Source organism: Cyclopterus lumpus, chromosome 21 (assembly GCF_009769545.1).
Source record: "Cyclopterus lumpus isolate fCycLum1 chromosome 21, fCycLum1.pri, whole genome shotgun sequence".
NCBI classification, from domain to species: Eukaryota; Metazoa; Chordata; class Actinopteri; order Perciformes; family Cyclopteridae; genus Cyclopterus; species Cyclopterus lumpus.
The window spans coordinates 17377251-17402482 of NC_046986.1; the positions used below are offsets into that span (position 1 = coordinate 17377251).

General features: G+C 40.0%; 2 protein-coding genes across 4 annotated transcripts; one reads left to right on the top strand and one right to left on the bottom strand.

Annotated features, from left to right (window-relative positions):
• Positions 1–2580: 2580 nt before the first annotated feature.
• cnot11 (CCR4-NOT transcription complex, subunit 11) lies at positions 2581–8254 on the top strand. Its single transcript, XM_034562397.1, has 7 exons — positions 2581–3304; positions 4429–4593; positions 4693–4845; positions 5595–5797; positions 6192–6394; positions 7164–7260; positions 7715–8254. Exons 1-7 carry the CDS (start codon positions 2986–2988, stop codon positions 7910–7912), a joined length of 1338 nt encoding a protein of 445 aa, XP_034418288.1. The 5' UTR covers positions 2581–2985; the 3' UTR covers positions 7913–8254.
• A 4554-nt stretch (positions 8255–12808) lies between these two features.
• On the bottom strand, positions 12809–25195 carry lcp1 (lymphocyte cytosolic protein 1 (L-plastin)). Of its 3 annotated transcripts, none has more exons than XM_034561479.1 (16): positions 25071–25195; positions 20497–20578; positions 20233–20381; positions 19766–19889; positions 19428–19560; positions 18832–18913; positions 18563–18728; positions 18069–18211; positions 17532–17627; positions 16594–16789; positions 15856–15934; positions 15627–15741; positions 14930–15063; positions 14628–14748; positions 13483–13607; positions 12809–13358 (listed from the first exon to the last, which is right to left on the bottom strand). In XM_034561479.1, the coding sequence occupies exons 2-16, from the start codon at positions 20561–20563 to the stop codon at positions 13226–13228; spliced, it is 1863 nt and encodes a 620-aa protein (XP_034417370.1). In that variant the 5' UTR covers positions 20564–20578; positions 25071–25195; the 3' UTR covers positions 12809–13225. The 3 variants fall into 3 exon arrangements, with proteins under 3 accessions (XP_034417370.1, XP_034417371.1, XP_034417369.1); XM_034561480.1 differs by lacking the exon at positions 25071–25195 and adding an exon at positions 22033–23545; XM_034561478.1 differs by lacking the exon at positions 25071–25195 and adding an exon at positions 20729–21996.
• Between the last annotated feature and the right edge of the window lie 37 nt (positions 25196–25232).

A 25232-nucleotide genomic window follows, 5' to 3' on the forward strand; every position in this document is an offset into this window, starting at 1 on the left:
GCTTTTACCAGGGATCTGCTTCAATAGTGGCCCTGCAGACGTTTAACCTTTAACTCCATTATTAGAGTTTGTCTCTGAAAACCAGCTTCGTTCTGAGTCTGATTCCAATTTGAAAAGTTTGTGTACAAATTCATTAAAGCCTAACAAACAGAAAACCTACAACTTACAAGAAGAAGAAAAAAGCTGCATTCAAAAGACAATATCAGGAGTCCTAATTTAAATACATGTAATGTAATGTAATGTAATGTAAATACGGGTTCACGCGCCCTCTCTGCATAATATGGCGATAATTCAGCGTAATGGTGAGTTGGCAAAATACGTCACATGATTTAAGTTCCCTTATTAAACTCAAGTGAACTCAACTGTTTGACATCTCTGTGTTCTTGGCTGGCTGAATTCTTAATTGTATGGTTGTGCTTTACTTGTTGCCTCTAGTGCGTATTATGTTTTTTATTTATTTCTGTTTGAGAGAGTGAGCAGTATTTAAAATGTATTTATTTTACCATATTAATTAATGCAAAATGTAACCCTGTTATTGCTCATTATTGACATATTCCAGACTGTGAAAAATATTAAATAAAATAAAGAAATCCTATCAAGCATTTAGTACAGAAAATAATTTAAATGACTGTTAACACTTCTTTTTCTTTTTCTTATAACTGTAGAAAATAACTTAATTATTATAGAACTAATAATATATCATGTTATGCCAGTTTTCTGTGAACCTTTTTTTTAAGTGAGGCACAAGGCTCAAGAAAGTTTTTGTGCTCACCTTTCTTTAAAATCACAATTGTCAAACATTTTTAAAAGGTAAAAATGTCTTTAAATGTCAATAATCTTCTCATAAATTAATGTTTTCTGAGAATAAAGACACTTGACTCTGTAGCTCAAGTTGAATTGAATGTATATTATATGCAGCTAAAAGGGGTCAGCTGACAATGTGTCAGTGAATTTCAGTTGAATGTCAAATAAAGACCCAGAATAGTTCAGACAGAAGACAGACTGTGTGTGTGTGTGTGTGTGTGTGTGTGTGTGTGTGTGTGTGTGTGTGTGTGTCCAGCTCCCTCAGTAGGTGGAGAAAGTTGACATTTTTAGGTGGCAAAAGACCCGTTTACAAAGTGTTGATCTTGAGTTTATAAAGTGGAAACAGCTCATTTGAGATGTTTGGGATATTCTTTGAGTGTCACTGAAGAAACAAGTTTCACCAGAAGGAACGGCTCCCCATTCAAATCAAGTTTTGAATCTCAACCTTTTCATTGGACTGAAGTAAATTCACTAAAGTCAATTTAAAGCTTTCTGGACCGTTCTCGTCCACTTTAACGTGAGAGCTCATTGATGAGCATGTGATTGATCTCTCTTCGTATTGATTGAATCCTCCGTCTGCATATGTTGATGCATGTCCTGACAACGCAACCTGTATATCAGTGGAATAGTGTGAAACTGCAGGAATGTTCATTGGGTCACCATCATGCAGGAGATCCACACAACAGGGATCCACTCATTAATGAAAAAAGATCTCCATAGCAAGACGAGAGCTCCACGGGGACCTTTGAGGTTCAGTAAAACATCAGGAGAAATCAGATTCTGAGACAAACGTTTTTTGTGATTTATATGTGCCTCCTTCTGTGTGGAGGAGAGAGATAAATGAAAAAAAGTGGCAGTCACATTATGTGTCATGTTAAAAAAGCTGACCATGTTCCAGTAAACGTTCTAAAATCAGTTAAAATAAATGGCTTGAGTTTCACCATCCTCACATCAGTTGTAAAACTAATTAAAAGTAATACTACAATTGAAGATGAATTAGAATAATCGTTGGCTCGAGACATCTTACATTTTCTATTCCAATTTATAGAAACATAATGCAAGATTCATGATTGATAACAGACTGTAAGACGTGTTTAGACACTTATTTTTGTTTTATTTGTTTTACAAGCAAAAATTTATTAACTTAATTACGTTGATTATAATAACAGAGAAAACAGCTCATTCATATCTCTAAATAAACAAACTCAAAACCTTTCTTTCCCTCATCATCAATGAAACTAAAGAGTAATTGTATTCGATAAGTTATCAGATAAATGCTCTAAAAATGGGCATACAATATTTTCCTCTGAGAGGTAGTGGAGTATAATTAGAAATTAAAAAATGGAAATACTCAAGTAAAGTACATGTATTTAAAATGTTTACATAGTGTACGTACAGTAGTAAGTATTTTAACTTAGTCACTTCCTACCACTGATTATTATAATGGCTCCAGCAAAAAATAGACAAGAACTATTTTAAGGAGCTACAACTTTTACTGTTACTCCAGCACAAATCCCGGAAGTACATCGCAAGGGCTTATGGGTAAAGAGGGTTGAGAGCTGGTCATGTTTAGTGTTCATTTCTGGTCCGTTTTGTCTTTAAAACGTTAGTTTGGAGATTACTTGTTCATATATACCACAATAAAACAGTCTTTAATGCCACGTGCTACCCTAAAGCGTCAGCGTGAGGTTTTCTTTTAAATACAGCGGTCCGATTTGTGCGGGAAGTGAAACCCTGGAACACGGAACTCCGCTACCCACAATGCAACGCTCCCATAGGGTCAAATCAGAATTTAAACGGCTAAGCAGCAGAGCCGTGTTTAACAGATCTCCTCACGCTTCGGCAGACCGGAATACTCTCCCCTAGGTCGGTGTTTCCTGGTGTTGTGTGGACTGGTATGTAGCTACCGAACCGATCGGTGCTGGGTTTTATTTTTTACCAGACGTACTCTTCAGTTTGGACCATGACTCTACCGGTTTTCGCCAGTTAGCGTCGCTAAGCTAAGCTAACTCGTTGCTCAGCGTGCGATGACTTTCGGTGCGTTTTGTTTTTCCGGCCACAAACATGGAGTGACTGCTCGCAGGTGATGACAGATCGACCGTATTGACCAGCGATATACAGAAGTTTATACGACGCCGATCTCCAGACGAGCTTTGCTTACGTCACCGAGGCGAGGAGACCATGACCCTCGCCCCGAAGGAGCTGTCCAACCTGCTGAGCATCATATCGGAGGAGGCATGCACCAACACCTTCGAGAGCCTCTCCACCCATTTCCACCACTACTTCGGGAAGGCGGAGCACTTCAGGGTGGGCTCGGTGCTGGTCATGCTCCTGCAGCAGCCGGACCTGCTGCCCAGCTCCCCGCAGCGGCTCACCGCCCTCTACCTGCTGTGGGAGATGTACCGCACCGAGCCGCTGGCCGCCAACCCGTTCGCCGCCGTGTTTGCACACCTGCTGAACCCCTCACCTGCCGGGGAGGAGCAGGAGAAGGTGCTCTCCGGTAGGTTTGCGTGTCAGTGTGTGTGATGCACAACACTTGTATTACTCAAAACTGTGTTGTTGTCATCTGTGTCCAAGACCGATTGCATTCAAGAGGATAGGAGATTAATAATCAGAATCGTTTATTGCCGAGTTGCACATACTCTTGTATGTAATTTGACATGGTGACAGGGGCAATAAACATAGACCGAGAATAAAACAATAAACATGCAATATCGAGACCTAACATAAATATTGTAAACAAATGAACATAACAGTACTTTAAAATAAGTATGTATTATAAAGTAAAAATAGCAAGTGTATTTTAATAAAGTAAAGACGTTGAAGGAAAGTATAATATAAAGGAGTTGGTGCACAGGAGATGAAATGGTAGGATTTCATGCACTGAACCAAGCCCACACAAATACAGTCGTGGAACATAACTAAGTACATTTACCTACAATTTTGAGGTACTTGTAAATCATTTTAGGACTTCCTTGTGCTGCTTTCTGCAGCTACTTAACTAACCGTTACATTTCAAAGTCAAATATTGTACTTTTTACTCCACTATGTTTCTTGATAACTTAAGTTACTTTGTAGATACAGATATACACTCAAACAAAATCAATTGCGAAGTTTTATGAAGATAATAACTGTATTTATCACTGTGTAGAAATTCACAAGCTCCAGATACATGACTATATAAAATAATTCAAATAAGCTCAAATGTTGCTGTCTGCGACATTAAAGCCATGACCTCATTAATGCATCAATAATTATAATCTAAATGAAGAATATATATTCTCAAATGAAAGACCACTTTTTGAAACTCAAATAATTTAGTCGAGTTATTGATTAGTCAACTGACAAACAGTAACTAACAAACTACATTGATTGCACATCAATCTCAGAAGTAATTTTTTAGTAATCCTAATAATGCTAAAGAATGTGAGGCTAGGCTGCCCTTCTCAGTTAAATATATATTATAAGCTGCAGTCTTTGGCTGTAGAGGATTCTTATGGGAATCTTTTCACTGTGATGTAACATTTCATAGTTCAAACAACTAATTGAATAGTTCAAACAACTAATTGAATAATTCAAACATCATCAGTCACACGTCTGTTCTGTGTCTCTTGATCTCTCCAGGCTTCCTGCCTCCCATCACCCAGCCAGAGAAGTTCTTCCTGTCTCAGCTGATGTTGGCACCGCCCAGGGATCTCTTCAAAAAGACGCCCAGACAGGTGTCCTGCATGGACGTCGGCAACATGCCCCAGTCCATAGACATCAGTGGGCTGCAGCTAGCGTTGGCAGGTCAGTGCACTGTGACACAAATGTTTATCTACTAAAGAAACCAACAGCGCTTGTGTTTTAAGGCTGGAACTTGAAGTGTTTTGTGTCTTTGTGGTGCAGAGCGTCAGTCAGAGCTGCCCACTCAGAGTAAAGCCAGCTTCCCCAGCATCCTGAACGACCCCGACCCAGATTCATCTAACTCAGGATTCGACAGCTCCGTGGCCAATCAGATCATCGAGTCCCTGGTCACAGGGCCCCGTCCTCCACTGGAGAGTAAGTGGTTTTGATGCTTGTGTTGTTTTAAAGTTTGAGAATTGATAACGGACCAAAACTGGGTTCGACAGAATTAACAGGGACTAAACTTAGTTGCATGTGTCAGTTTAAAAAAAAAGTAACGCTTTTGATTCGTGTGACTGAATGCTAACAGCTCAGCTATTTCAAGACAATGTGAAACATCTTAAATTCATGTCTTTAAATTCACCCTGCTCTACATTTCACTTTGGCAAGTAACCAGAAATTATCTGTTAATTTTGAGTTCATATTAAACACAAAAACACATTTGTCAGGTAAAGTGGTTTCACAGCAAGTGAGAAAGCACCAAACAGAAGCTGCTCTAGATCCCAGAGCCCTCTTTCCTTCTGTCAAATGTTAAATTATGAATATTTTTAGTTGTGGCACATTTCTAAATTTCTCAGCAGGGAAACAAATAAACAAACTGAGGTAAAGGTTTTAAATGTTGGAAGTGTTCTTAAAAGATCTCCCCTTTTCCGTCATGGTGTCTGATGATTATAATTATTTGCTGTTCACATCCTGACTCATGGTGCTGACTCTGTGAATATGAGGACGCCTTCATATCTTGTGCAAATGTTGCCATGGTTACAAAACTGGCAAGTAGATTAGAAAAAAAATATTTTCCTTCTGCAACCAAAATACACTTAAATTTCAGCAGGATCTGGTTGCTGGTAACTTGTGGTCATTGAACACATCATCGGTTCTCCTAAACCACCTGTCTCTGTCCTCAGGTCACTTTCGCCCCGAGTTCATCCGGCCGCCACCGCCTCTGCACGTGTGCGAGGACGAGCTGGCGTGGCTGAACCCCACCGAGCCGGACCACAGCGTCCAATGGGATCGCTCCATGTGTGTGAAGAACAGCACTGGCGTGGAGATCAAACGCATCATGTCCAAGGCCTTTAAGAGCCCGCTGTCGGCCCAGCAGCAGTCACAGGTGAGCTTGTGTCGCTCTGCGTCGGTCACATGATTGTTTAAAGCACATTGGTTGCTACTGAAGATGAACATCTTTAAAAACACAAATGTATAGTTCCACTGGTCATTTTGTTAAACAGCTGGTCACTGTGGTTTTCATCAAACAAACAGGAGGTACAGGCTTTTGTTGGACTATTTTCAGCTGCGTATTAATTCACACTTGGCGCTCTGAGTGTTTGAGGCAGCAGGATGGTGTGTGAAGGGATTGTGTCTAAATAAACTACAGTGAAATGAAGGAGCAACAGATTGGCTCACTGGTGGAGCGCTACGACCCAGAAGAAGAAGATGGATCTGGGTTTAATACAGACTCAATATCTGTTGGTAGGTTTTCTTCATCACTCTCTCTTTCTCTCCAGCTGCTGGCCGAGTTGGAGAAGGACCTAAAGTTAGTTTATCACATCGGCCTGTCCCCGGCAAAGCTCCCCGACCTAGTGGAGAACAACCCACTGGTGGCCATCGAGATGCTGCTGAAGCTGATGCAGAGCAGCCAGATCACAGAGTATTTCTCCGTGCTGGTTAACATGGACATGTCGCTGCACTCCATGGAGGTCGTCAACAGGTGAGGCCGCTGCTGTCTGTACTGCCTGCCAAGTAAAAGTACTAATATCAGTATGTGGGAATAATCCACTAAAAACAAAAGTCCTGCATTTAAAATATTACTTCAGTAAAAATGAGCAAATATTATCAGCATTGTTTGAAAGGTAAAACAATGTCCTGTCTAGTTCCAAGTTTGAAGTCCTTTATATTCTGTTGGGTAATTTAATCTACAGCAATGCATCTCATTCTCTAAGATCATATGTTCAAGCAAACTTTTTTTCGGCATTGTGACGTTGCACTTTTCAGCTTCTCCACACATCTAGAGACGCGTGTGTATCACTTTAACAGAAAGGGGATGAAAAACTGCCATCTGAAAAGTAACTAAAGGCAAGCGGTCAGTCAAATACTGTTAAAAAAAAGTGCAATTTTGGTTTCAGGGATGCTGATTTAGAATTCTCTCCCTTTTTTTAACTTACGAGATTGGTGCCTTGCACGCAGGGTGCTGTAGTTGAAGTGACAACGAGCCGCCCGGCTGCTACAATAACTGATGCACAAACTGGTTAAATCCATCATTTATCTCTAAATCTCAAAACCGGCAGCAGAGTCCTTGGTGAATACGTCCGGGAGAGTTAGAAGCCACGATGTTTCGTGTAATGTCGAGGACGCATGCAGCCACTTTCCCAGTTCGTCTTATCAGACGAACGGAAGTTTCTCTTTTTAAAGGTGCCATTTCTTCCTTTAAACTTTGATGGATTTCCTTTTTTCCTAAATCGTTGCTCGTGCTTCTTCAGGTTGACCACAGCTGTGGACTTGCCTCCAGAGTTCATCCACCTCTACATCTCCAACTGCATCTCCACCTGTGAGCAAATCAAAGACAAGTACATGCAGGTAAAGCGCAACACTTTATATATAATATTTCAAATGCTGTGCTTTTATTAGATCTTCGTTCTCACGAAAACAGAAAATTAGTTGAAAGAAATTCACTGAACGCATCTCTCGAGGTGCCAAAATATCAGCAAAACTAATGCAGTCATTATTGTGTCACTGCATTCAATTTACTAGTAATTTTACTCCTGTACATTCATTGTTTATTAATTCATAACAATTATTTCATACAAAATATATAGCACGACAAATGATTAATACAGAATAACAACGAAACTGTTCAGGCACAGTATTTGGTCCTCTTAGTTCAGACTAAATACATTAATACAATAATGAATCCGCCTTCCTGAAGGTTATAATGGTGAGTTTTAGTTTGGGGGCTGTAGTCCGTGCTGCTGTTTTTTAAATGTTTGGCATTATAGTTGTTTTCACTGACTTTAATGACATCATCTTCCAGAACCGCCTGGTCCGCTTGGTCTGCGTCTTCCTCCAGTCGCTGATCCGAAACAAGATCATCAACGTCCAGGACCTCTTCATCGAGGTTCAGGCCTTTTGCATTGAGTTCAGCCGCATCCGAGAGGCCGCCGGCCTGTTCCGCCTCCTCAAGACCCTGGACACCGGAGAAAGCCCTGCTGAGGCCAAACCTGCCAAATAACCAACCTCAGAGACACTGCACGGACAGTAGAAGTGGCCCGATTTACTAAAATAGTGCCACGTATATCAAAGGGACATCCTTCATGTCTTTGTACGTCACAGGAGCAGAAACTAATGCAGCCGGCTTAATATTGTAAATATGTAGTGACGTTTTCTTCAGACTTTAAAATCCAGTTATGCCTCTGAACTTTGTCAGCATTTTCCCCTTTCTCTTTTCCAGAAGTTTAAAAAGAACAAGGATCAACTCTGTTCACCATTTCATTTTTTTTACCAGGGCTCTCTTTCCTTTGGAAATCTTGCGATTTCTTTTTCCCCCTCAAATTAAACGGAATGTTTAATTCAATCTTGTGGAATTTTTTTTGTTCTTTCATTGACGATTTTATTTGTCTGGTAAATATTGATGACGTGAATCAAATCAATGCTCCCCTCATTGTGAACGCAGCTAAACATCACTTTCAGACGGCAACGCTGGGAACGCGTGGCATCGCGTGCAGGCCGGGTGGCATCACGCAGCTTTGCTTTCTACAGTTGACAAAACATGAACTTGGTTCGCATGTTTGGTTCAGTTGTTAAAGTCAATGTGATCTTTCAGGGTAAAATACATGATTTCAAAGGAAAGTTCTAGTTCTCTGCTGCACAGCTTTTAAATCTTAGTGTTGCGCAATCCCTGTTCATCAGAGCTCGATCATTAAAAATAACAAACTATAAGGTTTGTTACTATGACATTTCTAATGACATACAGGACCTTTTTCAATTAACTTAATTACATACTATACTATTATTTTGAGTTTTTAAAAATGAAGTATGACATAGATGACCTTTTGTATTACTTATCATGACCTACCATAATATGACTTTTGACATACAATACTGACATTTATTACTTTTTCTGACATCCTATATATATATATATATATATAATGACATTTGTATTGACTCTTCTGTGTATCAGGATATTTCTCAATGTCAAGCTGTTACTTTTTTTAAAGAGAAATCTTGTTCTCTGGTTAAAAGTTTCATGCCGCTTCACCACTGACCAGCATCGCAGACGTTTGTGGTCAGAAGTGTTCCCTGTCGCACCTGTAACCACACCCATCAGCAGGCACATGCACAGATAGACCCCTAGTGGTTCTCAAGATTGAAAAATGCTTTCACCTGGTTAAATAAAGGTAAAAAAAAAAGAACCTGCCCTTTTGCCCTGGATGAGAAAAGTGCCCCTTCTGCTGGAGCCCAATTTTTTTCTTCATTCATCAGTATTGCCTGGGCAAGAGCCTGCTGACTGGCCCTCTTCCTGGAGGGGAGCCAGCGGCTGCTGGTCCTCTTCAGGCAGGGGAACCCGTTGGCGGGGAAAAACTCCTCGTTGGTCCTCCTTCATGAAGTGGAGTCAGCGGCAGGCATAAGTCTGCCGACTGGTCCACTTCATGAAGTGGAGTCAGCGGCAGGCATAAGTCTGCCGACTGGTCCACTTCATGAAGTGGAGTCAGCGGCAGGCATAAGTCTGCCGACTGGTCCACTTCATGAAGTGGAGTCAGCGGCAGGCATAAGTCTGCCGACTGGTCCACTTCATGAAGTGGAGCCAGCGGCAGGTTTTTGGCCTTGCTGTCTGTCTTCTTCACGGACCTGGATGACTCCACTAAACCGTGTTCTACGGAGAGCTCTATCAACGCCCCGTTACGACGGCGAAACCACTATACACACCATCCGGATGCCTGTGCTGGCCGAACCGGGCACCGTCTTCAATCAAGTTGTTAGCTGTGTTACAGGAGCTATGTTGTCTGGGGCGGCGGCATCCGCCCTGGTGGGGTCTCCCATGGAAAACAGCTCTCGCTCGCTCGCGCTCTCTCTCGCTTTATAGATATATAGATATAAGATAAGATAAGATAAAATAATCCTTTATTAGTCCCTCAGTGGGGAAATTACAGGATTACAGCAGCATTGCTCACAGTAATAAGTAAAACAAGTAGTATAATAACAGAAATAAGATAAAAGAGTAAAAAAACAAGAAGAATATTATATATACAGACGGAGAATAAAGTGTATAAAATAAATTTTAAAAAATTAAAAAGTACTTAAACGTATTAGTATTGCACAACTGGGCTAAAGTAAGTGCTGTTCAGTGCGAAGTGTATATATAGATTAGATTAGACTAGATTAGATTAAACTTTATTGTCATTGCACATGTATTAGTACAGAGCAACGAGTATAACGATATATACAGATTATAAAATACAAATACAGATGAAATTAACATTAAATAGTGCAGAATATAAACTAAGACTACTATAAATGGAAACTATCTAGGTCTGCTGCTCTGTTAACGGATTATGTATTGTATAGCGTGTATACAGTGTTAACCCGAGTATAATAATGAAGGAATAAAAACGTGGGGGCATCACTTAGTTTCAGTGAAACTCTGCAATTCAAAAATCTTTTATTGTCACGTGTCAACTTCAGCACTTCTAACTGTCTGTTCTATTTGTCCATCAAACAGTAACTGAAATAACTCTATAAAGCCTGCATATGATAATACAAATATATCTTATAATTGAGAACACATTTCCTATGTTAACATGCTCACATTTCAAATTCTTCTCCTCGCCTACAAAGCCATGATTGGTGATGCACTATCATATCTTAAGGAGCTTGTAGTACCATATTGTCCCACTAGAGAGCTGCGCTCACTAAATGCGGGACTACTTGTGGTTCCTAGAGTTCAACAAATTAGGATGGGAGCAAGAGCCTTCAGTTATCAAGCTCCTCTTTTATGGAACCAGCTTCCACTTTCAGTCCGGGAGGCAGACACAGTCACCTCATTTAAGAATAGAGTTAAGACTTTCCTCTTTGATAGCGCTTATAGTTAGGGCTGAATCAGGTTTGCACTGGTCCAGTTCCTAGATATGCTGCTATAGGCTTATAGGCTCCTGGGGGACATTTTAGGATACACTGAGCTCCTATCTTCCCTTCTCTCTCTCCTTATGGATGAATTTACATCTCTCCTTTGCACATTACTAACGGGGAGAGGGATCCTCCTCTGTTGCTCTCCTGAAGGTTTCTTCCCTTTTTTCCCTGTGAAAGGTTATTTTTGGGGAGTTTTTCCTGATCCGATGTGAGGTCCTGGGACAGGGATGTCGTATGTGTACAGATTGTAAAGCCCTCTGAGGCAAATTTGGAATTGGTGATTTTGGGCTATACAAAATAAACTGAATTTAATTGAATTGCTAGCGCAAATATTCAGTGCATGTTTACTTGAGTGCAAACAGATTATATATATATATATATATATATATATATATATATATATATATATATATATATATATATAGATAGATATGCCATTGAGCAAGACATTTAAGTAAATTCAACTACAGGCCTATTTCAAATCTTCCATTTCTGTCCAAAGTTCTGGAAAAAACTGTTGCAGCACAACTTCACGATCACCTTGATGACACACAGCTCTATATGAGGTCAAACCCCACTTCTTCTGCTTTCCACTCTATAGCCACACTCACCACCTGCCTGAAGGACATAGAGGCGTGGATGAAACTCAATTTTCTTCAGCTAAACAGTTCAAAAACAGAAGCCATCCTAGTTGGCACACCACATCAGCTCCGCTCTTCCACCATCACCTGTATCACCTTCTCTGGTCAAAACGTCCCTCTTTCCACATCTGTCACCAATCTAGGTGTTAAAATGGACCCCAAACTCACTTTTGACACCCACATCAAACACCTCTGCAAGACAGCTTTCTATCACCTCAGGAACATCGCCAAACTCCGTCCAACACTCACCCTGACAGATGCAGAGAAGCTTGTCCACGCCTTTGTTTTGTCCAGACTGGATTACTGTAATGCTCTCCTCATCGGAATCTCTAACAGGAACATCCAGAGACTGCAACATATTCAAAACAGCGCTGCCAGGATCCTGTTAAAAGTCCGCAAATACGACCACATCACCCCCGTTCTGAAATCATTACACTGGCTCCCCATCCCATTCAGAATTGAGTATAAGCTCTCCCTCCTCACTCATCAGTGCATTCACGGACATGCCCCCCAATACCTAAAATAACTACTCATCCTCCAGACCTCCTCATTCACCCTCCGCTCTGCAACCAGAAACACCCTCCAAGTCCCCAGAACCAAGCTCCGCACTATGGGCGATCGGGCCTTTTCCTCTGCAGCTCCGAGGCTGTGGAACACCCTCCCCGACCATCTGAGGGCCCCACAGACTGCAGAGGCTTTTAAATGTGACCTGAAAACTCACCTTTTTAAGAAAGCTTACTGCTAATATATATTTTATAGGCTCTGCTTTTAAATTTATTTTAAATTTATCTTTAAATGTTCATGTTTTATCTTTCTGCTCTGTAGCACTTTGAGATTGCTAAATATAAAGTGCAATACAAATAAAATGTATTATTATTATTAAATCACAGTGAAGTAATACAAATCTTCCAAGAGATGGCACCAAGGAAGAGCCTGTTATTCATTTATTCAATTTGATAATTTGAGTTTGTTTGTTAACAAAAATAAATATATATATATGTATATATATATATACATATATATATATATATATATATATATATATAAGTTGAAAATATCCTACTGTGTTTTTTATGTATTTAATTATTATTATTATTTTTAATTTCATAAATAATGTTGGCGATGGGTGCATGCTTTTTTGGTTTGAGCACCTGCCCCCCCCCCCCGAAATGTCTGTGCACGTGCCTGACCAGCAGTGATGTCACAGGGTGCTGGAGTTCACCTGCGCATCACTGAAGCCAGGTCAGTCGAACCACTGGAGGTCAGCAAAGACCAAAGTGTGGGGTGACTCTTTAAATGTTAAGTGATGTCATTAGTTATTCTGGGACAATCTCTCTTATACAATAACAACACAGCTCTTACAAAAATCTGTTTATTTGTTGCGTACATTGAGTGTGAAGTTTGTGATTTTGACTCTGTAATCAAGTGAAACCCTGAACAGGTAAGACTCGTTCTGTACCGCACAAACTAACAGTAAATGACAAATCCTCCATGATTAACCTGCTTCACTGTTGCAAATAACTTTAAGACAAAAGACAATATTGCAACAAAAAGAGTTTAACAATCAGATTACTTTGACATTTTTCTAGGCTCAAACTCAAGGAAGTTGTTTGAGTTTAAAGCCTGGACTTTTCTTCAGTGTGTAAAACGAATAGACTGCAGTGGTTGTACCAAACATAAACTTTCCAGTGTGCCTTTGCCTTCGGACATCACCACTTTCTTTATTATCTGACCTATCTAGAAACCATGTGGATCGATTCTATTGTAGGTGGTCGTTAGGCTCTCTTCATGCCGCGTGCCATGAGGCAAGCAAACACCGTCATCACCATCTTAGGTTTGACCTCCACCAGGTCCTCGGGCAGCGCGTACACCCGGGCACCGATTTTCCTGGCCATGGAGATGGCGTACCTGTGAACACAATGACAGAGAGCGCGAAGAGATGAGAAGATCTGTTTCGGTCTTAAAAATGACACAGAAGAGGGAAATTGTGTGAAATAATTAGTTAACTTTTTTTTTTTTTAAGTGTCAATACTTTGCATTGTTGAGTTTCTCCTCTTCAGTTAGATCTTCTGTCTTCAGCAGGTCGTATCTGATCGATCCGGGCTGGATGGCATCGATCAAGTCCAGAACCGGCATACTGCTGCCGATAGAACCATCCTACACACACACACATCTCTAACAATCAAACCAAAACTTCACAGCTGCACAACTATAAATATAATTTTCATAGGAAAGGATGCCATAAATGTATAATTAGAAAGTCATAGTATAGTACAGTTATTCTTAACCATAGGGCCACGGACCCCGACTAGACCGCAAGCGCCACCTAAAGGGCCATTTTGCACCCGAGGGGCCGCAGGTGCAAAATGGCGTGGCGCGAAGTTGTGAAAGCCAATCAGTGTTGAGATGCTCCGGCCGCCTGGCTGCTGCTAGTCTAGTAGCGCTGGAAGCAGAAGTTATCGAGACGTAACGTTAGTCGGTGAAAGTCACTGAGCTGTTTGAGCCTAGGGGTGATGTCATGAACCCAGACACCAGGGTGTTAGACGTTACGACACTCGTGGGATGTCCACAACCAGTTTAAAGCAGAACTAGTGGTTATTTCTTCCGTGGTGGATGGCGGAAATGATAACTGTTTCCACGGAGTAAAGCCACAGAGATAAGCCACGCCCCCTCTTAGGCACGAATGAACGCAGCATAACAAGCTCCAATCAATAAGCAGAAGAAGACTGACTTGTCTTGTTGTGTTTACATAGGTTTACATACAGATAATAAATACATGTATTTGGCATCACATTGTTAAACAATAGAAGCATTTAAAACCTGTCATTGTGACTGGTATTGTTCATTTGTCACGATATGAAGACCAACTGCTGGTTCTTTGATGCCAAAATATAAATGTGAAGCATTACTCATATTAATTAATTTGAAGATTATAAGGCTATTTTCATTTAAAATGTATATATACAGTTTATTTAATTAGTCAAAGAAATATGGAAGTAAAAAAAAAGGTCAAAGTCATAGTATTGGATCTCATACAAATTGCAATTAAAAAACAAAAAGTGCATTTGAATGCCGATGTTTCTTGTTTTAATTCAGGTTCTGTTTTCAACTAAAAACTCAGTTTTCTTCCTGGCTCCATACAATATGAGCTGATGGTTCGCTTTGTGTTTCGGTTACCTTAAAGCTGGAGATTTTGGGTTTCCCAGCCTGTGTGAGCATGTCGTTGACCCAGGTCACGATGGTGTCATCCGTCACTTTCTGACCGGCGCCCAGGTCCTCCAGGATGTTCAAGGTGTATCTGAGGGAACACCACAACAATCCCAGGTTTCAAAATAAAAGCTTCAATTGCCCAGGGTTAATAGAAACATCTTTTAAAACCTGCTAAAGTCTTCTTTTATAGATGAGGAAACTGAAAATGTGCACAGCAATTTTTTTTAACCTTTTTTAAAATAGAGAATTAAAAGACAAAGTGTTGTTACCTCCTCATGAGCTGCCAGAGCAGAGCGAGGGTGAGGGTTCGATTCCCTGCGTTCAGGTCCTGACCTGCGATTCCCACCAGAGAGAATTTGGCCTCCTTCTTTCCCAACTCCACTGCGTAGTTACAGTTCTCCAGCTGGAACAGATGGAAGAATTATATTTTATTTTACTTAGTCAAGTTGTATTTTCTGGAAGTATTTTTATATTTTTATTTTATGATGAGTGTGAATGTGGGATAAACCATCAATCTTTGTACTAAGCATTTAAGCAGCATGTTGAGACCATTTGTTAATTCTGCCGTCTATTCAGCATGGCGTCATTTTTAATAATTCTAAACAGTTTTTTTTATTTGATATTTGACTGAAAAAATTCAACAACTGTTGTAAGGCTTGTACTGATATTTGGTTCAGTCATTCATGTTTCCATCAGGATGAATTGTAATAATTTTTAATTTTGCGCCATCATCAGGTCAACATTTTAATTTGTCCATGACTTTGGTTTCTGGCCAAATACCTGAACAACTAATCACATTCCCATCCGTCTCATTTGTACTTTGCGTTTATTGATAAATCACTAAAGTTAGCCTGCACAACAAGATGATGAACCTTTATGCATGCTTGCATCAGCATGTCAGCATATATTTGCTGAGCTTTTTCTCAGTCTTTAAACTTTTTAAACACTTGAATTCGGCTGTCGTGCCTTCTTCATGTTGCTGCCCAGTTTAGAGTACGGAGGCTTGTTGACTTTGTCCCAGTCCACCGGCACATTGATCTTCTCGTACAACTGGAAGATCACGAGGGCGTCATCGATGTCTCTGTAACAAACATGACGTTCATTTTACTGGAGCGGTGTATTACTCTCCGTTTGGCTTTTTAAAGGCAGGAAGTGTGAAACCGATTTAGTGGCCAGAGCAGAAGAGTGTTATTACATGTAGAGGTGGTTGACACGAGGGTTGACCCCCAGTGAGTTCATCCAGTTCCTGAAGGTTCGCTCCTCCCTGGTTTCACCTGAAAGAACGAGATCAGTGCTCCGATTTAAACAAACAGGAATTACTAAAGTACAGCGTCACGTGAAGCTGATATCCGTTTCTCTTTGTCACAAATATATGTAAATTTGGTCCAGCGGTTGTGTTTCACTGCCCTTCATACTCTTGAGAAGTTCAGCTGCCAACAAAATATACAAAATAAAAAGACATGATATTCAACCGTGAACCTAAATTAATCAAATAATAAAGTACTAAGTGTTTTTTTCTGGTTGGGTATAGGGATTAAGAACAAATAAAGCCATGTCGACATAAAAGCTGTGACCGTTAATTCCAAGTGGAAACAGAAAAAGAGAAAAAATATTAGGTCACATTTCATGGCTTTTCTTTAATAATGGAGGCTGTATATATATATATATATATATATATATATATATATATATATATCCCAGATGGATGTTAATGATCTCACAAAATGGGTAATCTGCATAATTGTATATCAGTTAAAATCAGAATGCTGTGACAAGCCTACGATGCTTTCGTTCTTGCAGATGGCTTAAATTGTATTCAAGAAATTGCTGGAAATAAAAAATGTCTTCACTTCCACGAATAAAGAGGTTTGCAGGAGGAGAGAGAGAGAGAGAAGAATCGAGTCTCCTATTCCGTCTCTGAGCATGAACTCACCTTCGATGGAGCTCCAGTCGATGTCCTGGTTCTCTGGTTTCTTCAGAGCCGGGTACTTGTTGAACAGATTGGCAACAAAGGCCAAGTTCAATTTGGGGTTGCCGCGGACAACGTCAGTTGGCATGACGAACTGTCTGCATCCGAGCCGGTCAGCCTGATCCAGCATGCACTCGGCCCGCTGCAGGTCCTCTTTCTCCTGCAGAGACGGATTATCTTTTAAATCTATTCTCAAAGCTCTTTATAAATGTTAGCACCATTTTATTTCCTATTTTTTCAATTATTATTATTGTGTATATTTTAGTTGGGTATTTTATTCCATTACATTTTTGTAATATCCTTAATTGTCTCATTTGATTTGCCACATCCCCCCTTTAATATTTAAATTATGGTTCAAAAACAGAAAATATTATACAATATAATTGTTGGGTTTGTAATCTACGATTAGACGACGAGTTGATTAGTCAATACTTAATGAACTAATCTGCAAATAAATTGTTTTAAGTTTGCTTCTTAAGTGTGAGCATGTTGTTGCTTTTCTTTGTTTTATGTGAAAGTAAAATGAATATATTTAGGTTTGTTGACTTTGTAACATATATTTTGATAAGTGCTATGTAAATAAAGTGTATTATTACTATTTATTACTTTATTTATTACTTTATTTTTAGACTGCTGGCTATTACAACAAGCAATGTTAATGCGTCAGCTTGAGCATTAAGTCATTTTATTGTAAAAAATAATATTACTTTTCCAAATGTTCTGACATTCATACCAGAGAACTGAAAGTAATGATAGAAAACAGTCTGCAGAATAATCAAAGATGTAAATAGTTGACAGTTTCAGCACTAATTGATATTAATACACTAAGAGAGTCTCTATATATAGGAGACAAGTTACAAGTCATGTCAGTTTTAGATACCCAAAATGCCAGAGTCTCTCACCCTGAGTCCTGACACGTCGATGGCGATGGGGGGGATTCCCTCCTCGTCTCCTTTGGGTGCCACTTGGTTCAGAAGGTTGTAGTACGCCTTGGAGTCCTGAAACATACACAAACAGTTTGGGAGTGAAAACTACTGCAGACTGAAGGGATTTTGCGTTTAAAAGAATCTAAATTCACATATTCAATCTGGTTTGTCTTTGAGATCAGATAGAAAATCTACAATATTCATGCATTCAGTATTTTATTGATGTGAATCTTTTTTTCTATTTGAATCTTATTTACATCCCTGTCTGTTTTGTCGTCAACATGTTTACATGAAGTTTAATAGATTGATCAGAGAAAAGATTTTGAAACCGCTGTTTTTCAGAGACAGACCTCCACCGTATCAGGAATTTTAGTATTTACAGGTTGTCACTTGGCATTTGAGATTTTATTTATATTTTATACAGATTTATTCAGTTCATTAAGAAAAAAATCAAATGATTGATGGGTCTAAGACTTCTGTCTGTGTGTGTGTGTGTGTGTGTGTGAGGATAACCTTGATGTCGGAGCTGAAGTTATTGATCTTGCCGCAGCCAGCCTCCTCCAGGTGATAGTTGGCCCAACGCAGCAGCAGCTCCTCGGGCGAAAGTTTCATCAGATCCTCCAGACTTTCTCCATCACGCAGCAGAGCGATCAGAGCTGCACACAACACACCGTGTTCATCAGGTCGCTTCAGAGGAGCCGCTGGAGTTGATTTAGTTACCTTTGGACAGAGCCAGGCTAGCGTCTTCCCCCAGTTTCTGGTCTTTGTGCTAAGCTAAGCTAACTTCGCCGACATTAGAATGGCATCAGTCTGAACATCATCAGCAAGAAGGCAAATGAGTGTACTTGACAAAATGTCGAACTATTCCTTTAAACTCTGTGGTCATTTTTGAGGTTGTATTTAGTGTTGCTGTTTGAAGTGGAAACAAGATGAGCACACACACACTCACACACACAAACACTCACACACACACACACACACACACACACACACACACACACACACACCTTCATTCCTGCTGAGCTCGATGTCGGCGAACAGCCCGATCTTGATGACCTGCCACAGCAGACCCAGGACCAGGTGCTGCCTGCCCTCCTTCAGGTCCTCAGCTCCGATGTTGACCACGTGGCAGCCGATGGCCGACGACGAGTTCAGAGCCAAGTTCAGGTTCTCCTGTCGGGTCGAACGACACGACGCACGATGTGAACACACTCGCAGAGCGGAGCGGGAAACATGCACAGAGTGACCAAACTGAATCGGGTGTTTCCCGTCTCACCTGGATGGTGAAAGGCGTGAGCTTCTTCTTGTTGATGGTTCTCTCGTCGATGGTGTCGGGGACCGACAGGTTGATCATCTTACTAACCAGCGAGAACATTGAAACATCTTAACGACACATTTATAGAAATATATACTTTAAAACAAACAATTTGATATGTTGGGACTAACGCACTTTGCTGGTTTGCTGAGAGTTAGATGTTTAGATTCTTACCTCGATAATTTTTTTAAAGTGAATATGAAGCTACAGTTAGCAGAAGGAAAACTCTGCTTAGCACAAAGATTGGAAACATAGCTCTGTGAGAAAGGTATTGAAACTAACCTACCAGCACCTAATTTGTTGTTTTTACATTTCAGTATTTGTATACTAGAAAAACAAGATATAACATATCAAGTAGTGAGCTTGGTAGGTGGATGTTATAACACTTGGACAAAGCCTGGCTAGCTGTTTCCCATATTGTGCCAGTCTTGATGCTAAGTTAAGCTAAGTAGCTGCTGGCTACAGCAACATTATGCAACGTGAAGGAAGGAAAAAAAGCTAACTTACAATTTGTTGAGAAATTCATAAAAGAAATCTGATTTATAAACAAAACGCACCAGAGAACGATCCCGTCTCCCATAGCGGTGAACAGGTCGTCGCTGTTAGGATCCATCGGCAGAACATGTTTACAGTCGGCATCCTTCTCCAGCGCTTTATTGATCCAGTTTACAAAGGCTACTTTCTCCTCCTCTGCAGAGAGAGAGAGAGAGAGTGGAATTCCACAGTGGGTCACAGGGAGCAGCCAAAATAAACTTTTATAGATTTTAACCTCCCAAAAAAGGTGCTCTTTCTAAGCCCTGATACAGGTGTAAATCCAGAAAATATAGAACGTGAATAAAAATCAAATGTGTGTGTGTGTGTGTGTGTGTGTGTGTGTGTGTCACTGATCACAGACCTGAGTATGAGTGCTGAGTGCCAGACTGCTCTGAGGTTCCTGCCACGTTACAGATTCCCTCCTTTTTATTGATCGCCTTCCTGAAGGTCTTTGCCACCGCCGTGCTCTTCAGCCCGTGGACAATCTGACGGTCGACACACAAGTATAAAGATTCATAAACAATTCACACCAAAGACAGTTTAGACAAAGGGAAGCGGTTCAAGGCTTTGACAGCAGAGGGTACAAAAAGAGCAACATAGACAATAAACTGAAGCTGTGCAGCAAAGAGGCAAAGCGGCGTTTTGTTCCTGCTTTAGAATATTTTATTATATATATATATATAGTATATTAAATCTGGTGTCATCTCTACAGCAGATTTTGACTGATCTTTGAGCATTTCTTTCTCAATGTTTGTAATAATAAAAGTAATTTGAAGGAAACACCTTCACCCCCGCCAGTAAACAAGAACACTGTATGTTTGGACTCACCTGAGTAAATTCATCAAAGGTCAGCTGGTCGGAGGACTTGGTCAGCTCCTGGACGATCTCTCTGACCCTGTAGCCCGGCAGCGGCAGGTTAGCGGCCCTGAAGAGCTCGTTGAGCTCGGCCTTGCTGATGAATCCATTGTTGTCCACATCTGGAGAAGAATGGAAAGGTCAGAGGTCAAACACAGGAAACAGACACACTATAATACCGCTTTCATGACACCTGCATATCTTGAACTTGGCTAAATGCGTATTGAGCATACTTACCAATCTTGGCGAAAGCTTCTCTAAGTTCCTCCTGTTCCTCCGGAGAGATCGGCGCTGGGGTGGTCATGTTGGGAATCTGAAACTGACAGAGAACAAAAAAAACAAAACATCCTCAAATTCAATCCGAGCCTCACAGGGTCGGGCGGCTCTGCATATCCGTCTGTAGCTGTGCAGAAAAAGGAGGAACTTGATGTCTCCTAATGTTGTGATGAAAACTGCTCATAGTTCTCACTTCTGGCAGCCTCCAACTTCCTGCTTCGGCTGCCTGAAGGAGAAAGGTTTCTTTGTTTGCTTCTGCTGTTTGTAATAAGATCTGCTGGTCCCACAGGTAACCTGTACTCTCAGTGTTAAGCTCCCTTTGTGTAACACCGTCAGACTCACGATGGAAATGAAAAATTGATGCCATCAGAACCAGAGAAATCCGCTGCTTTCCAAATCGTGTACTTTTTATTTTTAGTACATACTGTATGAATTTAATTGGGACATACTACTATTTCCTCATAACGTTGCACCTTTACACTCTTGCTCACATATCACATATTACTAAAGTAGTAAGGGTATTGGTTTAGATGGTCTTCTTCTTTCTTACCCACAATGCAACTCTCCCCCAAATAAAGAACATATAACATGGTAATCTTTGGAGGTGCTGGTAGGATGGATTTAGTTACCTTTAGGCAGAGCCATGCTAGCTGTTTCCCTCAGTTTACAGTCTTTACGCTAAGCTAAGCTAACCGGCTGTAGGCCATATGTGGTATCAATCATTGTATCTCCACTTCCTTTAAAGCTGCTGAAGGGGAAACCAAAGGGGAACACAATTATGTGCTTTGAATGAACTGCAGCAATAGTTCTGTAACTAACATCCACTTTGTATGTCTCAAGAAAGGAAAAAGCTGCATATGAGGAAGAGTGAAGCAATTCTGAGAAGTAGGTAATCACATGACAAACAGGGCATTTTATTTCTGGTGATTCACTAAGACCGAGTGTGTGTGTATGTGTGTGTGTGTGTGTGTGTGTGTGTGTGTGTGTGTGTGTGTGTCTATAGATCCTTTTTTGGCGAAGATAAATGTGATCGAGGAGGACGTTAAAAAAAGCGTGTCATAGAGAAGAGAATGCTTTAAACCACAAAGAAGACTGACTTCAACCTTAAAGACGAATGATTCAACTTCCTGCTCTGATGGTGACATATGACAAGAGGAAACACATCATTATGAATCTTCCGATGTGAAGACTGAGGACAAATTAAGTATATGATCATATATTACAGTCTACTGAGAGATCTGACACACTTGTTAAAATGCAAGCAAAATATTGTATGTCCGTCCATGTGTGGACACTTTTCTCTTTTTTAATCAATAAAATATTAATATTTAAACAAAACTACACTCCTTTCCTAAGGTCAACCTTAACTCACCCACAAAAATCTAACCGGTCTCTGCTTCATCAATAATGAACCATTTTTTGCAAAATGTATTTGTAAAACAAATCATCAGGATATGAACATAATTCCTGAGAGATGTCATATAAAGAGGTCTTTACCTGATCTATCACCTCCCAAAGTAGACATAAAGATAATCTATCAAAGTGTAATGGACCTGATCCGACTCAAACAACAACTTGACAGTTCAAAGTGGGTCCAAACCTCATGACCTGAGACCTTCAGGTCTGTGAGCCAATGAGAAGAGAGCGCAGTCCCCACACGTGAGATGTGTCACTTCCTTTTTTTGCCAAAAAAGAATAAAAGCAAATGGAGCCAATAAAACTTAATCTTCAGTCTGTTATAAAGACGCTTGCTATTTAATATTTTAACATGAACAATCCGTGGAAAACAATGTTTCAAACATATCTTTAATGTTTCCATGCAGTGTTTTTTTGCTGGCCAACATGTATGCAGCTTTAGCTCCGATAAGATCATTCGGCCCATTGATTTGTAGGACTGTATTAAAGGGGAGCGGACAGGGACTAATTTAATGAATGTCACTAAAAGAAAAATAAATTACTGGTATCCAAGAAAAAGTCGAATTTAAAATGCATAAAAAAATTTAGAATTTATTGTAATGTTTTGCTGCATACTTTTTAATTGCCCTACTGTTTCCATAAAAGTTGATTAAATACATTTAAAATGCAATTTAAGATTATTTGTATTATCAGTTAGTCTTCTGATTATTTTATCTATCAATTGATTATTTGTTTGGTCTATTAAATGTGAGATTATGCTCAAAAACAACATTACAAAAGTATTTTTCCAAAACCTAAAGATTTCCAGTTTATTTTCACATATAGGATAGGTGACCAATGAGAATCTATAAACAGATAACTATTTTTATTTTGCTTGAAAAAAACAGACAATACAATATTGAAGTTGTATTTTTTCGTTGACTGAGTAAAGTAAAAACACCCTGAAACATTTTAGATTTATGTTGATTAACATGAATTGAGAATTGTTTAGTCCGAGTTATCCGAGCACAGGTGACCCTGAATGTTACTTCTGCTTTTAAATGAATTATTAGGACATTTAAAAGCTCCGTTTAAGCTTTAAATTAATAGAAGACACTAAGTCTCTTTTTTTTAAATGTTGTTGGTTTTTTGAAGTCTAAATGTAGTGACGTCAGATCTATTCGGTCGTGAAGAAGCAGAAATGAAACTCAGCAGCTAAAATGAACCTCCGAACAGTTTTAAACGGTCACTTCTCATCTGCTTTGTTTGTGCCGGTTGAAGAAATGACTCAGTCTGACATTTAAAAAGATGCTAAACTGGACATACCCTGCACGTCTAGCTTCACCATCTTTAGACCCATTTGTATTATTTAATTATCTTAACTATCATCATTGTTTCTATTGGTTTAATTGACTACTTTAGTTGTGCATGGTAACATTGTAGTTGTCTTTCCTTTTGGCTGAATCTTTCCTGATGTTTTCTCCTTTGCCGTGAAGTTTTATGGTGGTTGTGTAACTTAACTGTAGCAGTGTTGTTGTACTTATTAGCCATCATCTGTCACAATATTACACTATTTGTCTTTATTATGTTTATATCATTTGAGATTATTTGAACCATCTACTGATAGACAAAATGGAATTTAAAAAATATATATTTTAAAGAATAAAATACAAATTACTTTTTGCTTTGTGCTTTCCATTATAATTTATTTATTTTGTACCTTACTTTTTTTATTTTTTATTATGTGAGGACCCCAGAAAGAAGTGGATTTCTCTCATGATTTACAGGGGTTAGTTATCTGAGTGCAGCAGCTCAATGTGTAGAGCAAGGCAGTGGCACTGAGAGGGTTAGTGGTCTGAATCCCAGTGGAGCCGCCTAGCCCTGAACCAACTAAACCATTATAACCGATTAGTCAACTGAAATAATTAACTGCTAAGAGTTTTGATAATTGTTTCATAAATTAAGCGAAAATACCGAATGGTTATTGGATTTGTTGTTATTCTTAGTTTTTTAAAATCTGAATATAAGTTTAAAACAAAACGCGACAGTTGAAGAGGTCGACTTGGGCTCTGGGACCTTTTGATGGACATATTTTTGAAAATTTCGGGCATTTTCAACACTTTGTGATTGATTGTTACGTGTTTTCTCTGCTTTCCTTCTCTCTCTCGCCAGCATCCATTCAGGTGCCACCCTTGTTCCTGCCTACCTGCCGCAGCGTGCTGAACACGGCTGTGCTCACTGGTCGATTAGTGCCATAGCAATTGATTGGAAAAAGGAAAACAACTGTTAGAGAGAGCCACCTCGTTTCTTTCTGGGAATCAACCAACTCTCTCCCACATTGAACTACTGGGGAACAGGTATGCGGGTAGCGTGGTTATTCAACTGTGAGTGCAGTAATGTGTCGAACTAATCAATACAATTTAATTTAATTTCTGTGACGCTGCAATGCCACCGTTTAAAAACCTCCAGTGCACTACATTAAATGCACCACCACTGAACCTGACCGGCCTGAATCTGTGACTCACGGATCAAAGAAGTGAGGCCGGCTACTTCAGACTTTATGAATCGATTTCCAGACAATAAAACAGGATTGTCTCTGAGCAGTGTGGCTTCTACCTGTGAGCCAAACCTCATCGGCACGCCTCACCCACGCTGCTTGAGTTTCCCTAACTGTCTCTGGTAGGATGTTGTAGCAGTTGAAGTGAAGCTAACCGCAAACTTCCTTTCAGCTCGCTGCAGTGGTTTTACTTCTTCTTCCTCCCCCCGCGAAGGCCTCACTCTGCCTCTAACTGATCTGATCATTTCAGCTGCGCAGGTTTGACATGATTTTAAGTTGTAAAACTATCCTGGTTTTATGGTTTTAGTTGTTGCTTTGTGTTCGTTTATGAAGTGGGACAACTTGTGAACACAAACCGGGTCTGCAGTGAAGAACAGTCGGAGGTTTGGATTATGAAATCGTAGATAAAATACAAACAAAATAAGATTTCAAACCCTCTTGTTCTTTCTTGCCTTCCCTCTTTAACAAAAACATGCAGAATAAAAAAAATGTTTAAACCCTCTTGGGTGTCTTTCATCTCACAGTGATGCCTTCAGGAAACACCTGTGTGGACCAGAGGCCCGTTGACCTTGTGTTTACTTACCTGAGAGGTGAGGCGAGGAGGCTGGTGATCTCTGGGCGTGGAGGGTTTTAAATCTCTCTCTTCCTCAGTTGGTTCGTCTGGCTGCTGTGCGGCTCACTACTTGACAGGCAGCGCACTGAGTCGCCACCGAGAGCAAGGCGACAACGCATCTATTCAAACCTA